Consider the following 26,033-nt stretch of genomic DNA (forward strand, 5'->3'; position numbering starts at 1 on the left):
GCACTCGCATTTGTAGCCAATGATGAGATCATTGCAAATGTGCAAACATCCACCATTCGTCAATAGACATTCATTCACATCTGCAAAAATGTAGCATGATCACTTGAAGCCACAAAATCAAATAGGTCAGATCAACATGAAACTGCTCACATTCTAATCAGTCTCTAGTAATCAGGATATTGTGGCTTGTTTTAGTAGTTCTACAGAAGATTTTAAATTATAAAATATTGCTTGCGCAGGAATTAAAAAAACCAAAAAAAAAACATATAGGATAGGAGCAAAGAGTTCTGCAGTTGTACAGGGCCCTAGTGAGACCATACCTGGAGTATTGTGTGCAGTTTTGGTCTCCAAATATGAGGAAGGACATTCTTGCTATTGAGGAAGTGCAACGTAGGTTCACAAGGTTAATTCCCAGGATGGCGGGACTGTCATATGCTGAGAGAATGGAGCGGCTGGGCTTGTATATTCTGAAGTTTAGAAGGATGAGAGGGCATCTTATTGAAACATATGTTTATTAAGGGTTTGGACACGCTAGAGGCAGGAAACATGTTCCTGATGTTGGGGGAGTCCAGAACCAGGGGCCACAGTTTAGGAATAAGGGGCAAGCCATTTCAAACGGAGATGAGGAAACACTTTTTCACACAGAGAGTTGTGAGTCTGTGGAATTCTCTGCCTCAGAAGGCGGTGGAGGCCAGTTCTCTGGATACTTTTAAGAGAGAGCTAGATAGGGCTCTTGAAGATAGTGGAGTCAGGGGATATGGGGAGTAGGCAGGAACGGGGTACTGATTGTGGATGATCAGCCATGATCACATTGAATGGCAGTGATGGTTTGAAGGGTTAAATGGCCTACTCCTGCACCTATTGTCTATTGTCTCCCATTGAGGGACAGTGATTGGATATCTAAACACAGGTCTGCATTTCAAAGTGTAAAAATTACAGGGGGACCCAACCCCTGCTACGTTAAGGGGAACAACTTCAGTAAGAGATGCACTTAGTCAAGTTTCCAAATCAAAATCAGCGACTCCTAGCTAGAAATCCAATTAGTTCCTGGCAATGCATAATTAACCAGAATATTTCGGAATGATGTTGTGCAGTGATCCAATTAGTGCAACTTCACCATCTCACTTAAGCAGCATGGAAAGCAGTAAATCAGCAAGTAGGTCATGACATCCACAAAGGTTTTTGTGGGGTGGGGTGGCACCACACAATGTGGATTAAGCAATGGTTAAAGGAAATGTATTACTTGGTACATTTTGCAGATCTAGATTAGCAGATATGTACATAACAAATTTGGATTTTCCACAACCTGTCACAAGTAATGAGCTGGAGACAACTTGTAAGGATTCTAGAAGTGCTATAAACAAGTGCCAAGGCTGCATTTAAAATCCTGTCTGTGGAAACAGCAAAGCATCCATGGTTTGACAAGCGAATGAAAATTTTGACGCAGCTGAATGAAAATTTTACAAGAGCATGTGGACAAATTAGTAAAGATAAATCGAAGATGGACAACATTGTTTCAATAAGAAAAAATAAACCAACAAGGTGACAAGATATTTTTTTGATGAGATTGTAGGTTTAATTACCCTTTTTTATTTAAAGACTAATTACCTTTTTTAATCTTTTCATTTAAAATGTGCACATCTTAGTAACAAGAAAATAAAGGCAATTTTTTTTTTAAAGAGACATCTTAAAACAGAGTATAGTAAATTCAGCTTAAAGCAACTTAAGTATAAGAGCACAAAGTGCAAAAGGAGTTTATATAAAAAATAGGTGCCCGAATGTACGATCATGTAGCAGTTTCAGGTAATACATGATCAGGAAGTGGCAGGCCCACTAGTGTATTGTATTCCCTGCGTATTAATATTCTCATATTTTTGTACAATGGTCAGAACTATACAGTTTAGAAAACAATTTAATGGTCTAAATATTGGTATTAAAAATTGTAAACATTATTTATTGCCTCGAGCTCTTTAGAATTTAAATTGCATGGAATACGGGTTGAGGTGCCACTGGTCAACATAAAAGGAACTAATTACTAAATTACTCACTGGAAGAAATATTGTTTGTTCTTTACTTTGGGCTCTCATGATGCAGTTAAGTTGAGTACAGTATTTAACCATTAACATTCCCATCTTATACAACCCCAATTTGTCACTTACTGCATTCAGAGGGTTCATCACTCTGATCTGCACAGTCCTGATGATGGTTACAGACTCTGATGATGTCTATGCATTCACCACTTTGGCATCTGAAGTGCGTTGGCATGGTACACACTGAACCTGCAAGAGTAATTGTAAAGTGCATCTATTGCCTAGAAAACCACATCTGCTGCATGCCCAGAGGTGTAATACATGATGTCACCACCCTAGTCAGATTCCACAGTTCAGGAAAAAGCAAAGTCGTTAAAATGCCCAATTCTGGCAGCATCCATGGAGATAATAGAATTAAACTAGAAACATAGAATATAGAAACATAGAAAAATATGTGCAGGAGTAGGCCATTCAGCCCTTCGAGCCAGCACCACCATTCAATATGATCATAGCTGATCATCTAAAATCAGTACCCTAGAAAAATGGGTAGATTCATTTCGCGATACCCAAGCCAAATCAGCCCTTTCTTGCCAGCACCACCATCCAATAGAGAATTCCACAGATGGATGAAGAAGATTTTCCTCATCTGAGTCCTAAATGGCCTACCCCTTATTCTTAAACTGTGACCCCAGGTTCTGGACTCCAACATCGGGATCATTCTAGCCTGTAGTGATCTAGTGCTTTAATGATCTCTACAGAACTGCTTGATAAAAGTCCATTGACCATGGACATCAATTCTGGTTCTATAGATGGTGCACAAATATTTCTATCATTTTACTTTTCAACTTTCAGTTGAGATCATCAAATAAATCATTGCATTCGCTCAACTTGACTATAAAAGCCTATTCACTGTTAAGAATGTGCAGCCATTAGTCTGCACTAGGGAAAACATTTGCATATTCCAACTGTTAATAATGGAGTCTGGAATCCAAGTCTTACTGTGACGCACGAATAGCTAGTTTTGCAGAACAAACACAAAATTTCAACTTCAATGCTCTGTCCTCCAGCGGCATCTTTTAGATTAATTTCCCCTACAAAAGCCAACAATGTATACCAATAAGTACACAAAAAAGCTGGAGAAACTCATCGGCTGCAGCAGCATCTATGGAGCGAAGGAAATAGGCAATTTTTCGGGCCGAAACCCTTCTTCAGTTCCTTCTTGAACACAACATATACCAATAGTTTGCACAAGAGCATCACCCACAAAACTAGACAACGTAACCTTCATTCCTGATGGGGCCCGTGGGTCAAAGGAGTTGGAGGAATTGAAAATCTGTGACCCCAGATAGTTCTGAGTACTCCACACATCTCGGATCATTGACTACTTAAGGAAGTAGCTCCAGAAATAGTGGATCTTAGTGCTTTCAAAACTCTTTAATGATTCTCGGGTACAAACGAACCCCTTTTTAGAAGGGAGGGAAAGAAAATGGGGAATTATTGACCATGGACAACTGCTAGAGTCAGTTATTCTGGGATAGCAGCACATGGATGGTGCATTGGACAAAGTCAGCATATTTCTAAATCAGCATTTTAGAATTTTCAAGGATGTCAGTTGAGAAACATAACGATGAGAACCAATGGATGTGGTGTATCTGGATCTTTCGACAAGGTCCCACAAAGAGATTATAACAAACTTATTCACACGTTAAGTAATGTGCAGCCATTAGTGGCTGGCAAACAGGAAAAAGAGTAGGATAAACGGGTCCTTTTCAATATTCCAACTGTTATATATTAATGATCTGGATGAGGGAATTGAAGGCAATCTCAAGTCTTGCGGACACTGTGTTAGCTGCACTAGAGACTAGGTGACTTGAATAGGCTGGGTGAGTGGGCAAATGTTTTGGCAGATGCAGTATAATAAATGTGAGGTTATCCATTTTGGTGGCAAAACAAACTATTTCTAAATGGTGGCATTGGGAAAGGGGGAGATGCAGCGAGACCTGGGTCTGTCCCAGTCCATGCAGGTGCAGCAGGCAGTAACTTGAATAGATGTTGGCTTTCATTGCAAAAGGATTTGAGTATAGGAGCAGGGAGGTTCTACTGCAGTTGTACAGGGTCTTGGTGAGACCACACCTGGAGTATTGCGTACAGTTTTGGTCTCCAAATCTGAGGAAGGACATTATTGCCATAGAGGGAGTGCAGAGACGGTTCACCAGACTGATTCCTGGGATGTCAGGACTGTCTTATGAAGAAAGACTGGATAGACTTGGTTTTTACTCTCTAGAATTTAGGAAATGTTGAGGGGGATCTTATAGAAACTTAAAAAATTCTTCAGGGGTTGGACAGGCTAGATGCAGGAAGATTGTTCCGATGTTGGGGAACAAAAAGGGGTCACAGCTTATATCCAAGGAGAACTTTTTTTCACACAGAGAGTGGTGAATCTCTGGAACTCTCTGCCACAGAGGGTAGTTGAGGCCAGTTCATTGGCTATATTTAAGAGGGAGTTAGATGTGGCCCTTGTGGCTAAGGGGATCAGGGGGTATGGAGAGAAGGCAGGTACGGGATACTGAGTTGGATGATCAGCCATGATCATATTGAATCGGTGCAGGCTCGAAGGGCCGAATGGCCTACTCCTGTAAATTTTCTACTATGTTTCAAAATTTTGTAAACAATTCCCTTCAAATAGTACCAGATTCAAGACCTCCTTTACTTTCCATTCTTTAGGCTAGAGTCTCTGCTTTCACTCCTTCATTCAACAAGTTATCCCTTCTTATTCCAATCTTGAACATTGTCCACTTGATCAAATTTGCCCATTTGAGGCAAAGGAAATTTGATCAGAACATTAAGCTTGTATTATACCAGATCAAGCATTTGTTTACTGCGCTAATTAATCTATATTCACTGGCGATGTAGCTGAAATATTCATGTTTATCCACTGAAACAAACAGTGTCCCAGATCCCTGTTCATCCAGCAATTCAAATTGAGCATATCTATTATATTCCTACATTTTTGTGAACTAGTGGGGAAAGTGTTACTTGTCAGTGATACTATCCAATCCAGAAGGTTATAAGTTTGCATTATCTTTGGCAAAGTGCTCACGTGCACTTTGATTAGCGAGTACCCACAGCTTAACCAATAGTCAAACACTAGGGCCGGTCGCATGTCTTTTTCCTGCCATTAGTGAAAAACATCGACACCAGACAATGGTAAAAAAGTTTCACAATTACAAATCCTCTTCTAGCCATAAAAAGTCGTTACATTCTTACCATTTCTACAATTAATTTCATCACTGCCATCAGCACAGTCATTGTATCCATTACATTGACGGCCTCCACGGATACAGGAACCATCACCACATCTGAAATAATCTGGTCGACAGGTTTGAGGAGCTTAAAAAGACAATTGGTATTGTGAAGAAATGTTTTTTCTAGTGGGTAATTTTAGCTTAGAAAGTGTCTCACCTTAAACTAACAAAAATAAAAAAAATCTAAATTTAAATCAAAGCTAATACACATTCCAATGTCCAAGTGTTAACCAATTTCCCCACCAAAAATTGTCAGTGCATTTCTGCAAATGCAACACTGGAGTCATTGATTACCCAAACAAAGCCAAAGTAAATAGTTTTCACTTACGACAGTTGATTTCATCACTTCCGTCCTTGCAGTCACTATCTCCATCACAGTACCATTGGCGATGGATGCATTCCCCCGAATTGCAGAGGATCTCATTGGAAGAACAGGTAGAAGGAACAGAAGACAGCGTGCGGCCACAGTGTTCCATCGATTCATCAGATTTATCTGTGCAGTCAATGTTGTTGTCGCACAACCAACTTGAGGGGATACACTCTAAGCTACTGCACTGAAACTCATGTAATCCACAGATTGATTGAGTGCAGCCTGTTTCATCAGTTCCGTCACCGCAATCATCTTTACCATTACAAACAAAGGATTGAGAAATGCACCTGCCACTTGAGCAAGTAAATTCCAGAATATTACAAGTTGAAGTGCCTGAGGAGAACAAAGTGCTATGAATTTTTTGCTCTTGGAGTGTACTTAGGACTCATTCAGAATTGATAATTACAGTGTAGTTTCACTGAAGCTGCAGCCTTGTGGAAAATTTCCCAAAATAAAAGCCTTCACTGCAATTTGAATGAATGAATATTGGCCAAGTACGTACACATACAAGGAATTTGCTTTGGTGCTCCGCTCGGAAGAAACACGACATACAGTAACAATTAAGAATGACACAAAAAACATTACAGTTTCATATGGAATCTCCAATTTCAGTCAATAGAACATATTCATTGCACATTTAGAGATAGGATTCCGGTAGCAAAAGGGTTGCAAATCCATAATGACATTAAGAATTGGAAACAATTTTTGGATTTGCTTGCTTACAATGGCACATGACAACATTGGTGCTGGACTTTAACATGTTAAAGAGTCATGGAGCCATAGAGTGATGCGGTGTGGAAACAGACCCTTCGACCCAACTTGCCCACGGCCAACATGTTCCAGCTGCACTAGTCCCACCTGTCTATGTTTGGTCCATATCCCTCCAAACCCGACCTGCCCATGTACCTGTCTAACGGTTTCTTAAATATTGGGATAGTTCCTGCCTCAACTACCTCCTCTGGCAGCTTGTTCCATACACCCACCACTCTTTGTGAGAAAAAGTTGTCCTTTAGATTCCGATTAAATCTTTTTACCTTAAACCTACATCCTCTGGTCCTCGATTCACCGACTCTGGGCAAGAGACTCTGTGCATCCACCCGATCTATTCCTCTCATGATTTTATACACCACAATAAGATCACCCCGCATCCTCCTGCGCTCCAAGAAATAGAGTCTCAGCCTCCTCAACCTCACTATAGCTGAGACCCTCTAGCCCTGGCAACATCCTTGTATATCTTCTCTGTACCCTTTCCAGCTTGACAACATCTTTTCTAGAACACAATGCCCAGAACTGAGCACAATACTCTAGATGCGGCATCACCAACGTCTTATACAACTGCAACAAGACTTCACAACTTCTAGACTGTGCCAAAATTTAGTATTGTGACTGGAGTACACGTCAACTTAAAATTGGGGGGATCATTTTTTTTTCATAGATGATTACTTGCAGTAAAATAGAGTGATTGCAGAATGATCTTAATGCAATAGGGGCAGATAAGATGCAAACCCCTCTAATCACTTACCACAGTTCTCCTCGTCACCACCATTTGCACAGTCCTTTTCACCATCACATTTCCACGAGACAGGAATGCATTGAAGAGATCCTAAGCCACAGTTAGCATTAAAAGCGTGCTTAAAGTCAAATTCATTTTATGCTGTTTTGTTCAGTGAAACAGAATATATTTCTACAGTATGTTGCTACTCATTGCAATGCATGATTAATATCTATTCAAAGCACAATTTTACAGTGAGTTAGATTTTTTTTAAATATTGCACTAACAAAGTTTGCATTAAACAAGATAGCAATTAAAAATGTCAGCCAAAAGGTTAATTACCTATTCGACACACTTCTCCACTTTCATTCCCGAGGATTTCCAAGCTTTTTGGAGAGGGACTATCCATCTGTGCAGGGAGACAGTGAAACAGAATATTCATTGCATTTCTACCTGTACTCATTGTACCCAATGCATTCGATTAATAACTATTGCAAAAGTAGACCAAGTTTATAAGAGTTACCAGATAGATAGATTTTTTTAATATATTGCCTTGACAATTAAATGTCACTGAAATTTGAAAATCCTCAGACAGATTGCAACAAGATATTCAATTTATTAAATGCATGCCAAATTAAAAATTAATTAGCCTATTCGACCAGAACCGGTTCGCCCATCACTCCACTTTTTGCATTCTCTCTGTGACACACTATACAAGAATGGGTTTTTGGAGAATTGGAACTATCCCCCTATCGAGGTGCAGGGAGACACATGTATTCACAACCACCATCCAATGATTCATTGCACCAATTCTTACCTGCAAAATAAAGTGTCCCAATGCAATTTGTCAGGTATAATAATTTACTGCAATGATCAAGTTTATAGATAGATAGATAGATAGATAGATAGCCTTTTATTACGTGCAAGTTAACTTTACAATCCTTTTTTAAATGTCCTGCAACAAATGTCCCAAAATCCTCAGACAGATTTTCAGACACCCCTCTATTCCACGATCTATTAAAGGCATCACAATGGCGCAATTGGTAGAGCCTCACAGTGCCAGAACCCAGGTTCAGTCCTGACCTCACATGCTATCAGTGTTGAGTTTGCATGTTCTCTCTTTGTGACACATCTATAAGATGTATGGGTTTGTAGGTTAATTGGACACTAAAATTGCCCCTAGTGTATTGGGAATTGGATGAGAAAGTGGGATAACATAGAACTAGTGTGAATGGGGGATCAGTGGTCAGCAGGAACTCTGTAGGCTGAAGGATCTGGGTGGAGTCAGGACCCCGACAGTCCTTTCAGGTTAGATAGAGGTTCACATGTACCTCCTTTCACCTCATCAAATGCATCCGTTGTCCCGATGTGGGCTCCTGTACATTGACAAGACCAAATGTAGACTCGCAGCCAACAATGGACCTCAGGCACTGTCTTGCCAGAGATCAGTTGTGGCTGGTATTGATTGGTCTTATCTCACATCCAGCTCTTCCCGACCCAAAACATCATCCATCCTTTTTCTCCAGAGAAGCTGCCTGGCCTGCTGAGTTACTTCAGCACTTTGTGTCTTTCTTTGATATAAACCAGCATTTGCATTCCTTGCATCCACACTAGTTCTACGTTCCTCCACTTTCTCATCCTTTCCTTACACAAAGGCAATTTACAAAGGCAACAACCTTCAAACCTGTATGTTTTGGATGTGGGAGGAAATTCAAGCTCCTGGAGGAAATCCACATGGTCACAGGGATACTGTGCAAACTCCACATAGAGTACACCAGTGGTCAGGATCAAACCCGGGGTCTCTGGCACTGAGACAGCAGCTCTACCAGCAGCACCCCACCAATATGGTCCCGAATTTGGCAGCCACGTTTATTTATCATATCCATTAAACCCCTAAAACACTGGTCTGCGGAATGCCCGATTCTCCAAAGAAGACATTGGAAACAATGCCAAGTTTAACAATATTAAAGTTTTTGATGAGGCTTGCGACAAAGAAGTAGTCAATCATCTCAAATATGCACTGTAGCAGTACAATATATTGGCACTTTAGAAGGATAAAATGAGGCAAAAACCAAACGCTGGTAGGTCAAGGATAACTCATTAGATCCAACTGCTTACCCGGAGTCTGCATCAACTCATGATAAATTAGGAGATCGGGAGATTTCTGAAGATGAGAAACCAAAGTCTGAAGATCTGCTCCTGTGAACTTGTTAGCTCCATAGATAGTTTCAGTGTCTTCATCGGACCAGAAAATACGATCCTGGAATTAAATAGAATCTGCAGATGACTTAAGTGTCTATCATGTATAATGTCTAATGCACCATATGCAATCCACAGTAAAGGATAACATTTAAAAACACATTTCTCACAAGAAGCTTATGGCTGGTAAGGGGAGGGGGGAATGTTACATGCCAGCGACAATATTCCTTTAAATGGCGCTTGACCTGCTGAGAAATGAAAGACTATTTCAGGTAAAATAACAAGGACCAATAATCTGATGCCTCTAACTGCTAAATATGTTTTCGCATTTCCTTCTCAGGAAGTTAAAATAAAAACTTCAGGTCCCACATTTAATGAAAATTGAAGTGGGCAAATTTAAAAAAAAAAGAGTTAATGCCAAACTAAGAGATAAACGTGTGTTGCTTAAAACTTAAGTTAAGGGGCACATAGTACAAGTTTCACAGAATAAACCATATTACTCCCCTCCAAAGTTGATGTCGCCCTGACATCTTGTGGCTGGCTGTCTCCCGACTATCAACCAGAGGACAATACCAGCAGCCCTTTATTTAATACTGAGGAGAAACCAGATTGCTTATATCAGATTTTTATGTACTCAAAACTACTTAGTCAAATGTTTAAGAGTAGAATGGAATTGTCATATGTACCAACAAAGTAATGTTGTTCTTACTTGTTGCAACTCAACAGGCTTAAATCAATACATATAAACTGCACAAGAACTTAATAACAGGCCAGCATAATAGTGCAAAAACCAAATATCATAGTTGGTGAGGTTATGGTTAGTGTTATGTTGGAGAAACTGATGGTTGTTGGGAAGCCATTCTTGAACTGGTCATTGTTTTCAGGAGTGCCTTCTTCCCAATAGCCTTTGGTTATGGATCTTTGAGTCAACACAAAAGCCTACTAGACAATAGGTGCAGGAGTAGGCCATTTGGCCCTTCGAAGCCCATTATTCAATGTGATCGTGGCTGATCCCCCAATCAGTGCCCCGTTCATTCTCCCCATATCCCCTGACTCTTCCCAATCTAGCTCTCTCTTGAAAGCATCCAGAGAACCTGCCTCCACCATCTGAGGCAGAGAATTACACAGACCCACCACTCTCTGTGAGAAAAAGTGTTTCCTCGTCTCTGTTCTAAATGGCTTATTACTTATTCTTAAACTGTGGCCCCTGGTTCTGGACTCCCCCAACATCGGGAACATGTGTCCAACCCCTTAACAATCTTATATGTTTCAATAAGATTCCCTCTCATCCTTCTAAACTCCAGAGTGTACAAGCCCAGCCGCTCCATTCTCTCGGCATATGACAGTCCCGCTATCCCGGGAATTAACCTTGTAAACCTACGCTGCACTTGAGATTGTCCTTCCTTTGGCTGCCTTTGAGGCAGCTCCTTCAGTTGATATATTTCTGTGGCAGGGATGTCAGGTCAGTCTCAGTGATGGACCAGGTAGCGTCTATTACTCATCTCCTTTGGAGTACAGCCAGGTAGCCCCATGTTCCCAAGTGAGGGATATGGATCTTTGATGGTGGCATAGCAATGGTCAAGTGTATTTGATCCTCTGGTATTGCAGGAAATGGGCTGGTGGCGGTTTGGAAATTTCTTCTAATTAGCCTTGACGTTCCTGGCTATGATGGACAAGACATTGCATGTACTTTGGCATTAGTTGACTATGATGTGCAGCTCCAATGCTAGCCAAACATCTGCCTGGCGCAGGATTGTGAACAGTCATGGAGGCAGATTTCTGGTAGGTAGAAGGGATGGAACTTCACTGCTAGAGGTTCCAGGTTTGGGAAGCAGGAGTTGGACAACACTGCAGAGCACTACATAAAGTACCTGTTGTCACGTTCATTGAAATTCCTTCATTCACTCCAATTTGTGATGAGGTTTTATGAGTACTGACAAAGAATTGCATGAATGCATATTACGGGGATACAGTGTAATTCTGTGAATAGCTCTGGATCCTTATTTGGAATGGAGTTTGTGAATAAATATGAGAGGCAGATCATTGACAACTGGAACAAAATATTTCAGAAGTCTTACCTCAAATACTGCAATGCGGTAAGGTCGCGAAAGGAAATCTGGTGACGAAAGCACAGTTCTTCTATCCTGTCCATTCAGGCCTATACTTGACAATGTGTGCAACTTGGAGTCAACCCAATAGAGACAACTCTTCACAGTATCTGGGGAAGAAAATTAGTGTCAATCTGAGCTTACAAGTACAGGCGGTGCTAAAAAAAGTAAGAATCTTACCAAGTGCAATGCCTTTTGGGCACTGAATGTCCACGTCAACCAAGATCTGTCGACCAACACCATTCATTCCTGCTTTCTCTATCTTTGCTGGTTCACCCCAATCAGACCAGTAAATAAATCTAAAAATGTAAAATTATTCTTACTTGGACAAAATTTGAAATAAACAATTGACGAAGAAAGCGAATGATAAATGATCAACCTGCAGACAGGCTTACAAGACACAATTGAATTCAAATGCAGCCAGTCAAATTACAGTATAATGGATAGGTGCAGCTATGAACAAAATCACATAAAACACATCCTTCATTACTCCTCCATGCACTATTTGAAAATCTTCACCCTATTACATTTTGTTCAATCATATGCAAGATTATTATTTTTTTAATCTCTCCCTTTCAATCAGAAAATGCACTGATAAAGAGAAAAATAATATACCCTGATAATGGATCAACTGCTACAGAGGCTGGTTTTGTCATGTTGTCATCAAAAAGTGTTTTCCATTTTGATCCATCCATTGTAGCCACAGATATTGCTTTAGCACCGCGATCAGTCCAGTAGATGTGCTTGTGGACCCAATCCACTGCAATTCCCGTGGGAATGCTCAAATTCTTAACAAGTAAAGAATGACCAGGAATTCCCCGATATTTATTCATGGACATGCTGTGAAAAGCAAAAGCAAATAAGTGGCAGCCTGCAAATTTAATACATTTACCATAGTCAAAATAAACATAATGCAGTTCTGTAGTGTGGAACTGTGGCAACACAATTTAAAATGCACTATTACATACAAAGAATAACACAGAACTTAGCCCTTAGGACCACATATTTGTGCCGAGCCTGCATTTGGTCCAAGGATACAGGTCAGCTGAAGCAATGACCACCACATTTTAAACAACATGTAGAGCCATCTTCTGTCCATTTTCCTATTCTGCTTACCCGAAAATGGCCTGACGTGTCAAGTCAGCCCAGAATATTCTTTCCTCTGCAACATCAGCGGCTAGTGCTACAGGATTTCTCAGCCTCATGGCTACCTGCGTGTACTCGAGATGATGCAATCCAAGCTTGCGAATATCATGGCCGTTTGTAAAGATCAAGTAAGGCTCTTTGCCTGAAGAAAGACAAATACAGCCTTTGGGTATTGATGCAAATACTAAACAGTTAAAACCCATTGCTATCCAAAAGAGCTTTCATCATTACTTCAATGGCTCACGACATTTGAGTGATTCGGTCAAAATTAGCATTAGAACAACATTGAGGCTTAATGGATTCTATAGGCCAATCCTGGCAATAGAATGTAACTGATGGCCCTTTGGTCTATCGTGGTCTTTTGGCTATTGTTTAGGACTGCATCAGACGTCAATCTCTGACCTTTTCGGGGATCAAAAAAAAAAATGGAAGAGGTGGTGTGGTTGCCCAAGTTTTCTTTAAATCCATCATTATTGCAGTTTAATCTCAGCTTCACCGAAACTTCATAGCTGGTCATCTGAATACAGTATCTGACTTGTACGTACCTACAGCCTTGCATGTACCATCAGCTGCATCCATGTGATACCCTCCAAGGCATTCACATTTATAACTTCCTTTTAAATTGATGCAAATCTGGCTGCAGGATGCAGAATTCAGGCATTCATTCATATCTGCAGGAGAAAGCAGTATTATCCCCCCATTCACAGACCAGGAGATACAAATGTTGGGAGGGAGTTGCGCCAGCTTACTTACCGTCACAGGTTCTCTCATCAACTAGCTCAAAGCCAGCAGGGCAATCACATTCAAAATCAATAGGAAGATCCCGGCAAATATGAGAGCAACCACCATTGTTCACCAAGCACTCATTTATTCCTATTGAAAAGAGGTGGATGGGAAGGGGTTTATCACTTTATCCATATAAAGTCCAGTTAATGTTTTCAATGGAATGCAATCTATTAAGCACTATTAGTCAATTTGATCTTTTAATAACAACATCTGAACTATCACAACTTGAAAGAATGAGTTCAATCATCCGATTGCATTACAGGCCGTCTCAAAGTTTTAAATGGTCCTCTTGCAACACTGCAACTACTGCTTAAAACTCTTGGTCTCACACACATCCAGCTTAATTTGCAAATAATGAATTGGTAATTTTAAAAAAAATCGACAGATTGGTGGTCACTGTCAACACAAATACTCTACATCCTGGGAAATTAAACCACAAGCATATCATGAACAAACAATATTTTTGTACAATCAACTGGCAGTAGCCACAAGGCAAGGCCAATCAACAAATCCAAGAGTTATTGGATAACAAAACAAGTTATAGCAGGAACCATTAGTTCAAGACCAACAGGCTGCATCTGAACAAGTGCAGTTGCCATAGGCAGGCCAACTGGCATCGTAGCTAAGGGTTTAAACCAATTCTACCGTAGCTAAGGGTAAGGGTAAACAAGTTAGAAAGATGGAAGACAGAATTTATCAAGCAGTAAAAGTCCAAGTGGGATTGGATGGTTTGCTTCCCAACTCAAATTCCCTTTGTCCAAGAAGGGACATATGTACAGTTTGGATCCCGGAGTAAAAGTTAGTCCTAGAAAGCAATGCCAAGAATAGGTGCAGCAAGTTACGAGAAGTAATTCTGTTCAGAGAGGAAATTCAGGAGTGTTCGGAGTCGTCTGGAGTGATCCTTGTGAAATGAGGCACGACCAAATTCACTGCATGGCAGACAGAAAATTAACCAAGTTGTTGAGAGGAGGATGTCAAAACATCTTGAAAGAAATTAAGTATCATAAGGGGCAGAAAGTGCAATCAAAAACTGTAATTGGAGCAAGAGCAATTTGTCTTGAATTAGTTTAGAGATACAGCATGGAAACAGACCCTTCAGGTCACCAAGTCCACCCTGAACATATCACTCAGGCACACTAGTTCCATGATATCCCACTTTCTCATTCCTCCTTTGACATTATGGTGAATTTCCAGAGGCCGATTAACATATAAACACACACATTTGGGATGTGAAAGATAACTCAGAGCATCTAGAGGAAACTCATGCAGTCACAGTGGGAACATGCAAACTCCACACAGACAGCACACGAGGTCAGGAATGAACCCAAGACTCTGGTGCCATGAGGCTACTAGCTGCACCACTAAATTACTGAGTAAAAGGCAGGATTTCAGAACAAGAAGCTTTGGATGATTTGGGTAGAAGACTCGGGGACAGTTTTTTCCCAGCTGTTATCAGGCAACTGAACCATCCTATCAACAACTAGAGATATATCCTGAGCTACTGTCTACCTCTTTGGAGACCCTTGGACTATCTTTAATCGGACTTTACCTTGCACTAAAGGTTATTCCCTTTATTCTGTATCTGTACACAGTGAACGGTTCGATTGTAAACGTGTATAGTCTTTCCGCTCAACATTGTGGGCCAAAAGGCCTGTTCCTGTGCTGTACTGTTCTATGTTCCGGATTCTGAGTGGGACATTAGCCCATTGCAAAAATCACCATATTTACTATACTCAAGTTACTTGGCATTAGATTACAACTGAAAATCACTACGCTTTCTTGCTTTGCATCTCCCAACTTGCTTCGCTTCTCCCAACAGAACATCAAGTTATGAGTCTCTGCTGGTGAAATACTGCAATGTTCTCTTCCTAGTCCCTCTCAGTTGCATATTCTTGGACTTTAAGCTTTCAAAATTCTGTAAACAATAGGAAAAAGGTAAAGCAGATAGTTTTCCCGTCTATATTGACAGAAGATAAGGAAAAAACATTTGGCAAGGCTGCAAACTTCCACTTACGACATTCGAAAGGCTCATCACTCCGATCTCTGCAGTCCCATTTGTGGTTACAGAGTTTAGTTATCGGTATGCATTCTCCATTTTGGCATTTGAATTCATTTGGATTTTTGCACTCTAAATTAGGAAAAAGAAACACGTTCAAATCCAATACAAGAGTTACAAATTTGTAGAGATATTAACGATGCACCTACCATTTTCGCAGTGAATTTCATCGATAGCATCAGGACAGTCTGTAATTCCGTTACATATTTTGGTTCTAGGGATGCAACTACCATCACCACAGCTGAAACGGTCTGGTCTACATGTTCGAGGAGCTTAAGGCAAATAAAGATGTTAGTCTACAAAGATAATACATTTACAAAACCTTGTAATTAACCTTTTCTATGGATTTTGTTTTGTGCCAAACTTATATTATATTATTGCAAAAAAATGTCTCAAGATTAAAACTCAACATTTAAAAAGTTTTTTTCTGATTTAAAACAAAATTTACATTAAAATGCAATACTCATGTCATTTGAAATGGGATGTTTAGGTTTGGACAAGATTTTGGTTGTTAAACATAATTTTAAAGAAAACTGTCCATGCTCATTGTTTAGTAGAGAAATTGAAATTGCCAGCTAATACCATTCCAGTCATACACAAAAAGCTGGAGTAACTCAGCGGGTCAGGCAGCATCTCTGGAGAAAAGGAATGTGACGTTTTGGATCAAGACCCTTCTTCAGACTGAAAGTCGGGGAAAGGGGGGGTGGGGGGGGGGGGGGGGGGGGGGGGGGGGGGTGGGGGGGTGTGTGGGTGTGGGGGGGTGGGGGTGGGGTGTGTGTTTTTGTGTTTGTGTGTGGGGGGGGGTGGTTGTGGGGGTGTGTGTGTGTGGTGGTGTGTGTGTGTGTGTGTGTGTGTGTGTGTGTGTGTGTGTGTGTGTGTGTGTGTGTGTGTGTGTGTGTGTGTGTGTGTGTGTGTGTGTGTGTGTGTGTGTGTGTGTCTCTCTCTCCCTTTTTTTCCCCCTGACTCTCAGTCTGTAGGGTATCAACCCAAAATGTCACCCATTCATTTTTACCATTGAGCTACTCCTGCTTTTTGTGTCTGTCTTCGGTTTAATCCAGCCTCTGCAGTTCCTCACTATACATCCAGCCGTAATGTCTCCAAGTTACTTACAGCAATTAACTTCGTCACTTCCATCTTTACAGTCACCATCTCCATCACAGTGAAAATGTTGATTGATGCATTCACCAGAAGTACATACAAAGTCACCGGGAGAGCAGGTTGTATGAAGAACAGTATTCCCACAACGTTCAGGAGATTCGTCAGAATGGTCAGCACAATCGACATTGTTGTCACAGACCCAACTCAGGGAGATGCATTCAGAATTAGTGCACTGAAACTCGTGACGGCCACAGGATTGGGGAACACAGCCTTTTTCATCACTTCCATCACCACAGTCATCTTCACCATTGCAGATAAATATCTTGGAAATGCATCTGCCACTGGAACAAGTAAACTCAAAAATACTGCAATTAAAAGAGCCTGAAAAGACATTAGAATTGGCTTTACTAGTCATAATCATTATGGGAATACAGTGAATCCTTAGCCATAGTGATTCGTGTTACCCAAATATACAAACAACTTGTAACATTTGCATTCAACTGCAATTGCTCTATGTGGAATTTCCACTGGATAGGATCTTACAGTGCAGAAATTTAGGCCTATTACACCTCTTTGGCATATAATTAAAGTGCTTGTTTTGCATTCATTGTCACACTCCTTCATTTCAAGTCAAACTTGTGCTAAAAGGATACTGGTAAATTTGCACAACTAAAAGAGTGTTAAATGGATTTAATTTGCAAGCTAGTCTTCAAGTGAGCAAGAATATGCCGATATTCCTTGTTTTGCAATAGTCCAGTCTGCCGTGAGTCACTCGAATCTAGTGTTACATATTCAGCATGGGAAGCAGTATAAATAGATCTCATCGGTCTGTTAAAAACAGAAGCTATGACGTACCACAGTTCTCTTCATCACTGCCATTCTCACAGTCCCTTCCACCATCACATTTCCAGGAAGCAGGAATACACTGAGTAGTGCCAAGGCCACAGCTGATTTCATTCAGGTGACATCTTCTCATGTCTGGAAAACAGCTTTGTGGTTAATCAGACCATCTCCACCAGATCATAGACCCCTCACATACTCCAGACAAAATTTTAGATTGGTGCAAGTAATAAGGACAAACAATAATTGTAGATGCATAATATTCCAATTCTTGACCAGAATCTGCACAATTTTGTAGTGTCATAAAATGATAACAATACAATATAGGCAAGGAATGGCTTAATCAAATCTTAGACTTTGTTTTACGGATTTGGGTATCCGGAACAGTGTACACAATCGCTGTACATGCAAGTACAGCTAGCAATTGGAAAAATCAAAGCACAAAATTATCTTAATTGCAAGAGGATATCGAGAAGAGTGATGATGTGTGGCTCTATATGACTCTGATGAGACTATATCTACAAAATATTCTGGGGTGGGGGGGGAGGGGGCGCATGGAGAACAAAGGAGGACCCGGAGTGAGGGGGGGGGGGGGGGGGGGGGGGGGGGGGGGGGGGAGGGGGACAAAGGAGGAGCCGGCGTGGGTACTTTGTATCTTTGTCAGCGCCGGATATGGCGACTATTTGTAAAGAATTTCACTGTGCCTTGTCACATGTGACAATAAAGTATTCCATTCCATTCAGGATAATCTTGCAAATGTGGGGGAAAGCTGTAGATTGATTTATGGGTGGTGGATTAGTCATGTAAGGAAGTGACCCGTAATGGAGTTTGATAGTAGGTGGGATGATCTTCCCCTGGGGTGGAATATCTAGAACCAGGTTCAACACTTCAGAATAACCTGGAGTATTGCGTGCAGTTTGAATCTCCAAATCTGAGGAAGGACATTATTGCCATAGAGGGAGTGCAGAGACGGTTCACCAGACTGATTCCTGGGATGTCAGGACTGTCTTATGAAGAAAGATTGGATAGACTCGGCTTGTACTCTCTAGAGTTTAGGAGATTGAGAGGGGATCTTATAGAAACTTACAAAATTCTTAAGGGGTTGGACAGGCTAGATGCAGGAAGATTGTTTCCGATGTTGGGGAAGTCCAGGACAAGGGGTCACAGCTTAAGGATAAGGGGGAAATCCTTTAAAACCGAGATGAGGGTGGACTTTTTCACACAGAGAGTGGTGAATCTCTGGAACTCTCTGCCACAGAGGGTAGTTGAGGCCAGTTGGGCTATATTTAAGAGGGAGTTAGATGTGGCCCTTGTGGCCCAGAGGGTATAGGAAAAGGCAGGTACGGGATACTGAGTTGGATGATCAGCCATGATCATATTAAATGGCGGTGCAGGCTCGAAGGGCCGAATGGCCTACTCCTGCACCTAATTTCTATGTTTCTATGTTCTATAAAGAGTCACTCATTTAAGATAGATAAGAAATCTTCTACAGCTGGTAGTGAATGTTGGAATTTTTTGACTTTCAGACAAGTGAAGGAAGATTTTGAAACATTCAGAACCCCGAGGGGAAGTGACAGGGGAGACACAAAAACATCTGAAATTGGAGTGCCTTAAATAGGGGGTTGTTAAGACAAGATAAGGAACCCAGACTCTCAAATACATTTCTTGTAAAGGGCATAAATCCCTTGAATTATGTGTGGGAAAAAACTGCAGATCAACGCAACTTCAAATTGAAGGTAGACACAAAATGCTGGAGTAACTCAGCAGGACAGGCAACGTCTCTGGAGAGAAGGAATGGGAGACGTTTCGGGTCGAGACCTTTGAATTATTACCCCAGAGAGCATGAGTCTAGGTCATTCAAAGCATCGTGGAAGTGGATCATTTGAAAGATCAGGGGATTGAGGGGTATAAGTGGAGCCAGGGCCTGGGATAGATCAGCTGAGACAATTGAATAGTGGGTCATGCTCGAGGGGCCAGGGCTATCCCCACTTCCATTTTCAGATTGTGTTCAACAAGAGCAAGAAAGCTTCATTTTGGCCAAGTATTATACTCACGGCAGATATCTGGACTTTCGTCCGACCCATCTTCACAATCAAGTGCACCATCACATTGCCATTTGCTTGGCAGACAATGGCCACTGCGGCATACAAAATCAGAAGTTCCACAAGTGGCCTGAGCTGTGAAAGAATATTGTGTATCATTGGAATAGTTGAAATAGCAAGTTAACCATTCTAATACACCAATCATTTCTCCACACAACCACCCAAATCAACATTTTAGTTGCAGTCGCTTATTAAAAAGTGAGAACTCCCAATAATACTGTTTGATCTAAATTTACAAAATTTCACCTTACAGTTTCACCCCAACCATGGACTGTTTAACCTCCTACCATCCGGGAGGCGCTACAGGTCTCTCCGTTGCCGAACCAGCAGGTCGTGGAACAGCTTCTTCCCGGCGGCTGTCACTCTACTCAACAACGTACCTCGGTGACTGCCAATCACCCCCCCCCCCCCGGACACTTATTATTATTTATTCAAATCATTTGCTATGTCGCTCTTCCAGGGAGATGCTAAATGCATTTCGTTGTCTCTGTACTGTACACTGCCAATGACAATTAAAATTGAATCTGAATCTGAATCATGTGAAGCCGTCAGCTTCAAGTTTTAAATATTGGGTGTTTCATTACTTCAAAATGTCATACTGAAGTAGAACAAAGGACCCAATAGACATTTGGACAGGTACATGGAGAGGAAATGTTTAGAGGGACAAAGGGCAGGTGGGACTAGTGTAGATGGGGCATCATGGTCGGCATGGGCAAGTTAGGATCTACTTCTATGCTGTACGACTCTAAAAAAGACATAGAACAGTACAGCACATGAACAGGCCTTTCAGCCCACATCTATTATACATGCAATAAATCAAACTTCAGTCGCTTCCTTTACACTCCATAATGCTACACACAACACTACAAGTGCTTTTCAAACTGATGGTTTGCTCAAACTAAAATATCAGATCATCAGTCTAGAATACATTTAGCATCTAGATCAGCTGTCCCACAAATGCAAGTTTAAATCTTAAATAGCTCACTCCCAATTAGATGTTGCTTTAAGTTACCTGCTAAGAGTTTGCTATTTTTTCAAATGACCTCTCATCTGCTGCACTTCTGAGCAGCCTCTACACATGTTACATGCCCAGGGTTACTAAAGTTCTACATTTGCTTTCTATTACATTTCCTTGCCCATTAAACAAGGTCATTGAATTGTAAAGATCAATGTTAAAAAAGAGGCTGCCAATGACAGCTGTGGAGCACAAGGCAACTTTAAAGGCAGAGATTGACAGATTCTTGATAAGTACGGGTGCCAGGGGTTAAGGGGCGAAGGCAGGAGAATGGGGTTGAGAGAGAATAATAGATCAGCCATGGTTGAATGGCAGAGTAGACTTCATGGGCTTTGTGGCCTAATTCTGCTCCTAGAACTTATGGACTTTCATTTCCACTCAACACATGCTCTCTTTCACCTCCCCTAATTATGTTCAAGCTTGGGTACATTAATTCACAGATGATCCAGCTGCCAATTACTTACAACAACCCACTTCATCACTTCCATCAGTACAGTCATCATCACCATCACATTTCCACAGTAATGGTATACAGCGCCCATTTCCGCATTGGAACTGTGATGCATTGCAGGAAGCAATTGAACCTTAAGCAAAGGCAAGAAAATGAGTTATGCATGCTGATTTAGGATTCATTACACAAAAGCATACTTAGCAATGGATAGCAACCAATGACTTTAACTCAGAGTTAAGACAAAATACTTCAGAGGGATTAATAGACAATAGGTGCAGGAATAGGCCATTCGGCCCTTTGAGCCAGCACCACCACTCAATGCATAGCTGATCATCCCCAATCAGTACCCAGTTCCTGCCTTCCCCCCCCATTTTCCCTGACACCGCTATCTTTAAGTCCTATCTAACTCTCTCTTGAAAGTATCCAGAGAACCGGCCTCCCCCGCCCTCTGAGGCAGAGAATTCCACAGACTCACAACTGTGTAAAAAAGTGTTTCCTCATCTCCGTTCTAAATGGCTTACCCCTTATTCTTAAACTGTGGCTCCTGGTTCTGGACTCCCCCAACATCGGGAACATGTTTCCTGCCTCTAGCATGTCCAAACCCTTAATAATCTTATATGTTTCAATAAGACCCCCTCTCATCCTAAACTCCAGAGTGTACAAGCCCAGCCGCTTCATTCTCCTAGCATATGACAGTCCCTCCATCCCGAGAATTATCCTTGTGAATCTACACTGCACTCCCTCAATAGCAAGAATGTCCTTCCTCAAATTAGGGGATCAAAACTGCACACAATACTCCAGGTGTGGTCTCACTAAGGCCCTGCACAACTGCAGAAGGACCTCTTTGCTCCTATACTCAACTCCTTGTGTTATGAAGGTCAACATGTCACTCGCTTTCTTCACTGCCTGCATTACCCGCATGCTTACTTTCATTGACTAATGACAAGGACCCCCAGATCCCGTTGTACTTTGCCTTTACCCAACTTGACACTATTTAGATAATAATCTGCCTTCCTGTTTTTGCTACCACAGTGGATAACCTCACATTTATCCACATTAAACTGCATCTGCCTACTCATCCAACCTGTCCATGTCACCCTGCATTCTCATAGCATCCTCCACACAGTTCACAGTGCCACCCACCTTTGTGTCATCTGCAAATTTGCTAATGTTACTTTGAATTCCTTCAGAAGTAAGGAAGCCCATTACACCAAGGCAGTGTTTCAGCCGACCCACTAGGCTGCTTCGTAAAGTTGAAGGGAAGTTATTAACATTTGAGGAAAATTCCAAGTTGGATTTTGACGTATAAAAACAGCGTTGCAACCTTCAAATTGGGTTAAACGTCTCAGGAAGATAGTAAAGCATTCCCTTGGTAGTAGTGGGCTTGTTTACATAGTCATAGAAAAACGTCAAACAAATCATCTTGTTCACGGCAATTGAACCAGATGAATCAGAATTGCTCAAGTTACTACTGATCCAGGGAGAGCTAAACCAGTGCTGCATCAGGTCAAGCATAGAGAAAATATTACTTAATTTCACCTAATCATTGGATAGCACATTCAAAAAATATATTCTCCCGTCCACGAATCATGGATCGATCGCACCTGCTATTACGAGTTGAAGATTATGGAAATCTTAAACAACTCACAATTCGAGATTAAAGCCGTTCTAGAAAATGTGTACAGCAGAAGTGCAACGAAGACTGTCCGCAAGCTAAAACATTCAACTTGTTCAGAAAGGAAAACAGTATACATGCATTGAGTATATGGCCCAAGTAAAAAAGTAATTGAAGTCTTGGTTATTGAAAAACTTTGACAGATGGAAACAGGAAAAGGAAATGTTCTTGTGGTAAACGGATTTCTCGGATGTCTTTTGTTTAAGAAAGAACTGCAGATGCTGGAAAAATCGAAGGTAGACAAAAACGCTGGAGAAACTCAACGGGTGAAGCAGCATCTATGTCTTTAGCGAGTTAGGTTTTCAAAAACAAAAACAAATAGCTGAGTTTATAACGACTGCCTAAATGCAGCTGCTTCATGCGGCTGTTGAATGTACCACGGAGCAGAGGAAAAGGTTTTGGATCCGGGAAGGTGGGATCCTAGAAACGCGCTTGCAATAACAAGTGCTTTAATCCGGCATTTAAAAATTAAATGAAACCTTTAAATCGTGTGTTCTCCTCTCTTGGGTACTAGAACACCAAAACGGCAGTGATGTTTTCTTCGCCTCCACTAAATTGAACATTACATAATCCGCATACTCCTTGAAGCAGGTCTCCCACAGATTAATACTCACAAACTAAAAATAGCTTACTCACCATTCATAAATCTGGCTGTATTTAAATTTGCTAGGAGAAGCAGCAATAAAATTAAACGGAATGGAATCATCACTGCTTAGGTTAAAAGCAGGAACCCAAAGTCCGCTCAAAATAGTTGTTTTTTTCCCCCCCCTTCCCGGCCTAACTGTACTGAAGAAAGTGAATAGACAAACGTGGAGAACTGCTGCAGCGATGTACTCTTATCCCTGTTTCCTTTATTACTCCGAGCAACCGATTGGCTGATTGATTCCGACCTAATAATCTTAGTTAAACAAATGCCGACCTTCCGCTGCCTTCGCATGGCGACTTGAAGGCAAATTAATGATGACTGTGAACCTGAATATTGTTATTTCTTTCTCGTGGGCAAAGCAACCTTGCTGATTACCTACCAGTGCACGGTACAGGCGTTCTCGCAAGCGTGGTTCAACTCTGGAAACATCAGACCCATTCTCCCCACTATTCCTAATCTAATAGGATTGGAGGAAAACTCTCATTTGGATTATTCATTTGGAAATGAGCGAGTGGTGATAGCCAACTCTATAGCCAACTCAGTCTCAGTTGACAGCACTTTGTCTCCTACTCATGAAGGTGTGTTTTATTTTAATGGAGACACAAGAAACTGCAGATGTTTGATCTGAATCTTGATCAAAACTAAAAGTATTTGAGGAACTCGACAGATCCCGAGCATCTGGCAATGGTCGACCCCGGACCCGAAAAATCACCTGTACATTCCTTCCCAGATGCTGCCTGACCCGCTGAGTTTCTCCAGTACTCTGTGTTGCGCTTCATCTTAATGTGATATTGAAGTTGCGTTGAAATGTCTAGTTTTTATTTTAACAAAACTAACTAACCTCACTGAATGTTTAAGGTCATGTTCGTGACTATGAAAATGTTTTGAAAAGCATGCCCCATCTACCTTAGTCCCACCTGTCTGTGTTTGGCCTATGGATGGGAGATAAAGGAATGTAATTGATAAAGGCACGATGAGCAGAGTAAATTAGGAATGAACCTATTAAAAACCTAAAAATATCAGAAACATAGAGAATAGGTGCAGGAGTAGACCATTCGGCCCTTCGAGCCAGCACCACCATTCAATATGATCATGGCTGATCATCCAAAATCAGTACCCCATTCTGGCTTTTTCCCCTGTATTCCTTGATTCCCTTAGCCCTAAGAGCTAAAAGATCTAACTCTCTCTTGAAAACATTGTGCTTGAATATGATACTAGAGAGTGAAGAGTGACAGCTGAATTTTTTTAATTAGATTAGAATATAACAACATCTGTACGAATGTTTTAACAGTTGTACCACGAAAAAAAACCTATTTGTATTCTTGTGTATGTATGACTGGGTAGCATCTAGTCTTACTGAGGTTTGAATATAAAGATTATGAGTTGATGTCACATGATGCCCAATTCAAAATCATACCAGAAATGGAGAAAACATACCCTTAAAACATTTTTTAAAATGTAGATAAAGCCAAGCCATTATCTCGTCCTGTCTTAAAATGAATAAATTGCAGGTAGTGTGATTACTAATAAGCTAATTACATGAATGATTATGTATTCTGCACTATATCTTACACATGGGTTGAGAACTGCTTCAGAGAACAAGTACATTTGCTACAGTCCACCTGCTGATGAGACGGTGTGTTCATTTTATTTGCTAACTGTAAAAAGGAAACGTGCTCAATCTCATCACCACCTCCAGTTCATTTTATTTTTCTCAGTCCAAATTCACTTATCTGCTGGGGTGGGAGATTGTAACCTGTGTTCCACTTTTTCGACTTGCAATAACTGACTTGCAAAAACAAATTGATCAAATAGAAACAAGCTCAACTCAGTCATCATAAATGTGAGGTTATCCTTTTGGTGGCAAAAACAGCAGACTATTTCTAAATGGTGGCCGATTTCAGCAAGACCTGGGTGTCATGGTACAAAGTCATGAAGGTAGGCATGCAGGTGCAGCAGGCAGTAAAGAAAGCGAATGGTATGTTAGCTTTCATTGCAAAAGGATTTGAGTATAGGAGCAGGGAGGTTCTGCAGCAGTTGTACAGGGTCTTGGTGAGACCACACCTGGAGTATTGCATACAGTTTTGGTCTCCAAATCTGAGGAAGGACATTATTGCCATAGAGGGAGTGCAGAGACGGTTCACCAGACTGATTCCTGGGATGTCAGGACTGTCTTATGAGGAAAGACTGGATAGACTTGGTTTATACTCTCTAGAATTTAGGAGATTGAGAGGGGATCTTATAGAAACTTACAAAATTCTTAAGGGGTGGACAGGCTAGATGCAGGAAGATTGTTCCCGATGTTGGGGAAGTCCAGGACAAGGGGTCACAGCTTAAGGATAAGGGGGAAATCCTTTAAAACCAAGATGAGAAGAACTTTTTTGACACAGAGTGGTGAATCTCTGGAACTCTCTGCCACAGAGGGTAGTTGAGGCCAGTTCATTGGCTATATTTAAGAGGGAGTTAGATGTGACCCTTGTGGCTAATGGGATCAGGGGGTATGGAGAGAAGGCAGGTACGGGATACTGAGTTGGATGATCAGCCATGATCATATTGAATGGCGGTGCAGGCTCGAAGGGCCGAATGGCCTACTCCTGCACCTAATTTCTATGTTTCTATGTTTAGGCTGTGCACGCCCTACGCAAGAAGACTTATTTTACCATCAATTGGTCACAGCACTTCTCTCTTAACATTGTCTATGGAATTAGATATAT

General features: G+C 41.2%; 1 protein-coding gene across 1 annotated transcript; it reads right to left on the minus strand.

Moving 5' to 3' along the window:
• Positions 1–7,847: 7,847 nt before the first annotated feature.
• LOC129694154 (very low-density lipoprotein receptor-like) lies at positions 7,848–22,204 on the minus strand. Its single transcript, XM_055630875.1, is given in 15 exon segments — positions 7,848–8,014; positions 9,316–9,457; positions 11,475–11,614; positions 11,685–11,803; positions 12,120–12,344; positions 12,621–12,792; positions 13,196–13,321; positions 13,404–13,523; positions 15,451–15,564; positions 15,642–15,764; positions 16,603–16,971; positions 17,446–17,568; positions 19,485–19,607; positions 21,012–21,131; positions 22,174–22,204. Coding segments are annotated over 15 exon segments (2,214 nt in total).
• Positions 22,205–26,033: the final 3,829 nt, after the last annotated feature.

Source organism: Leucoraja erinacea, chromosome 3, assembly GCF_028641065.1.
Source record: "Leucoraja erinacea ecotype New England chromosome 3, Leri_hhj_1, whole genome shotgun sequence".
NCBI lineage: Eukaryota > Metazoa > Chordata > Chondrichthyes > Rajiformes > Rajidae > Leucoraja > Leucoraja erinaceus.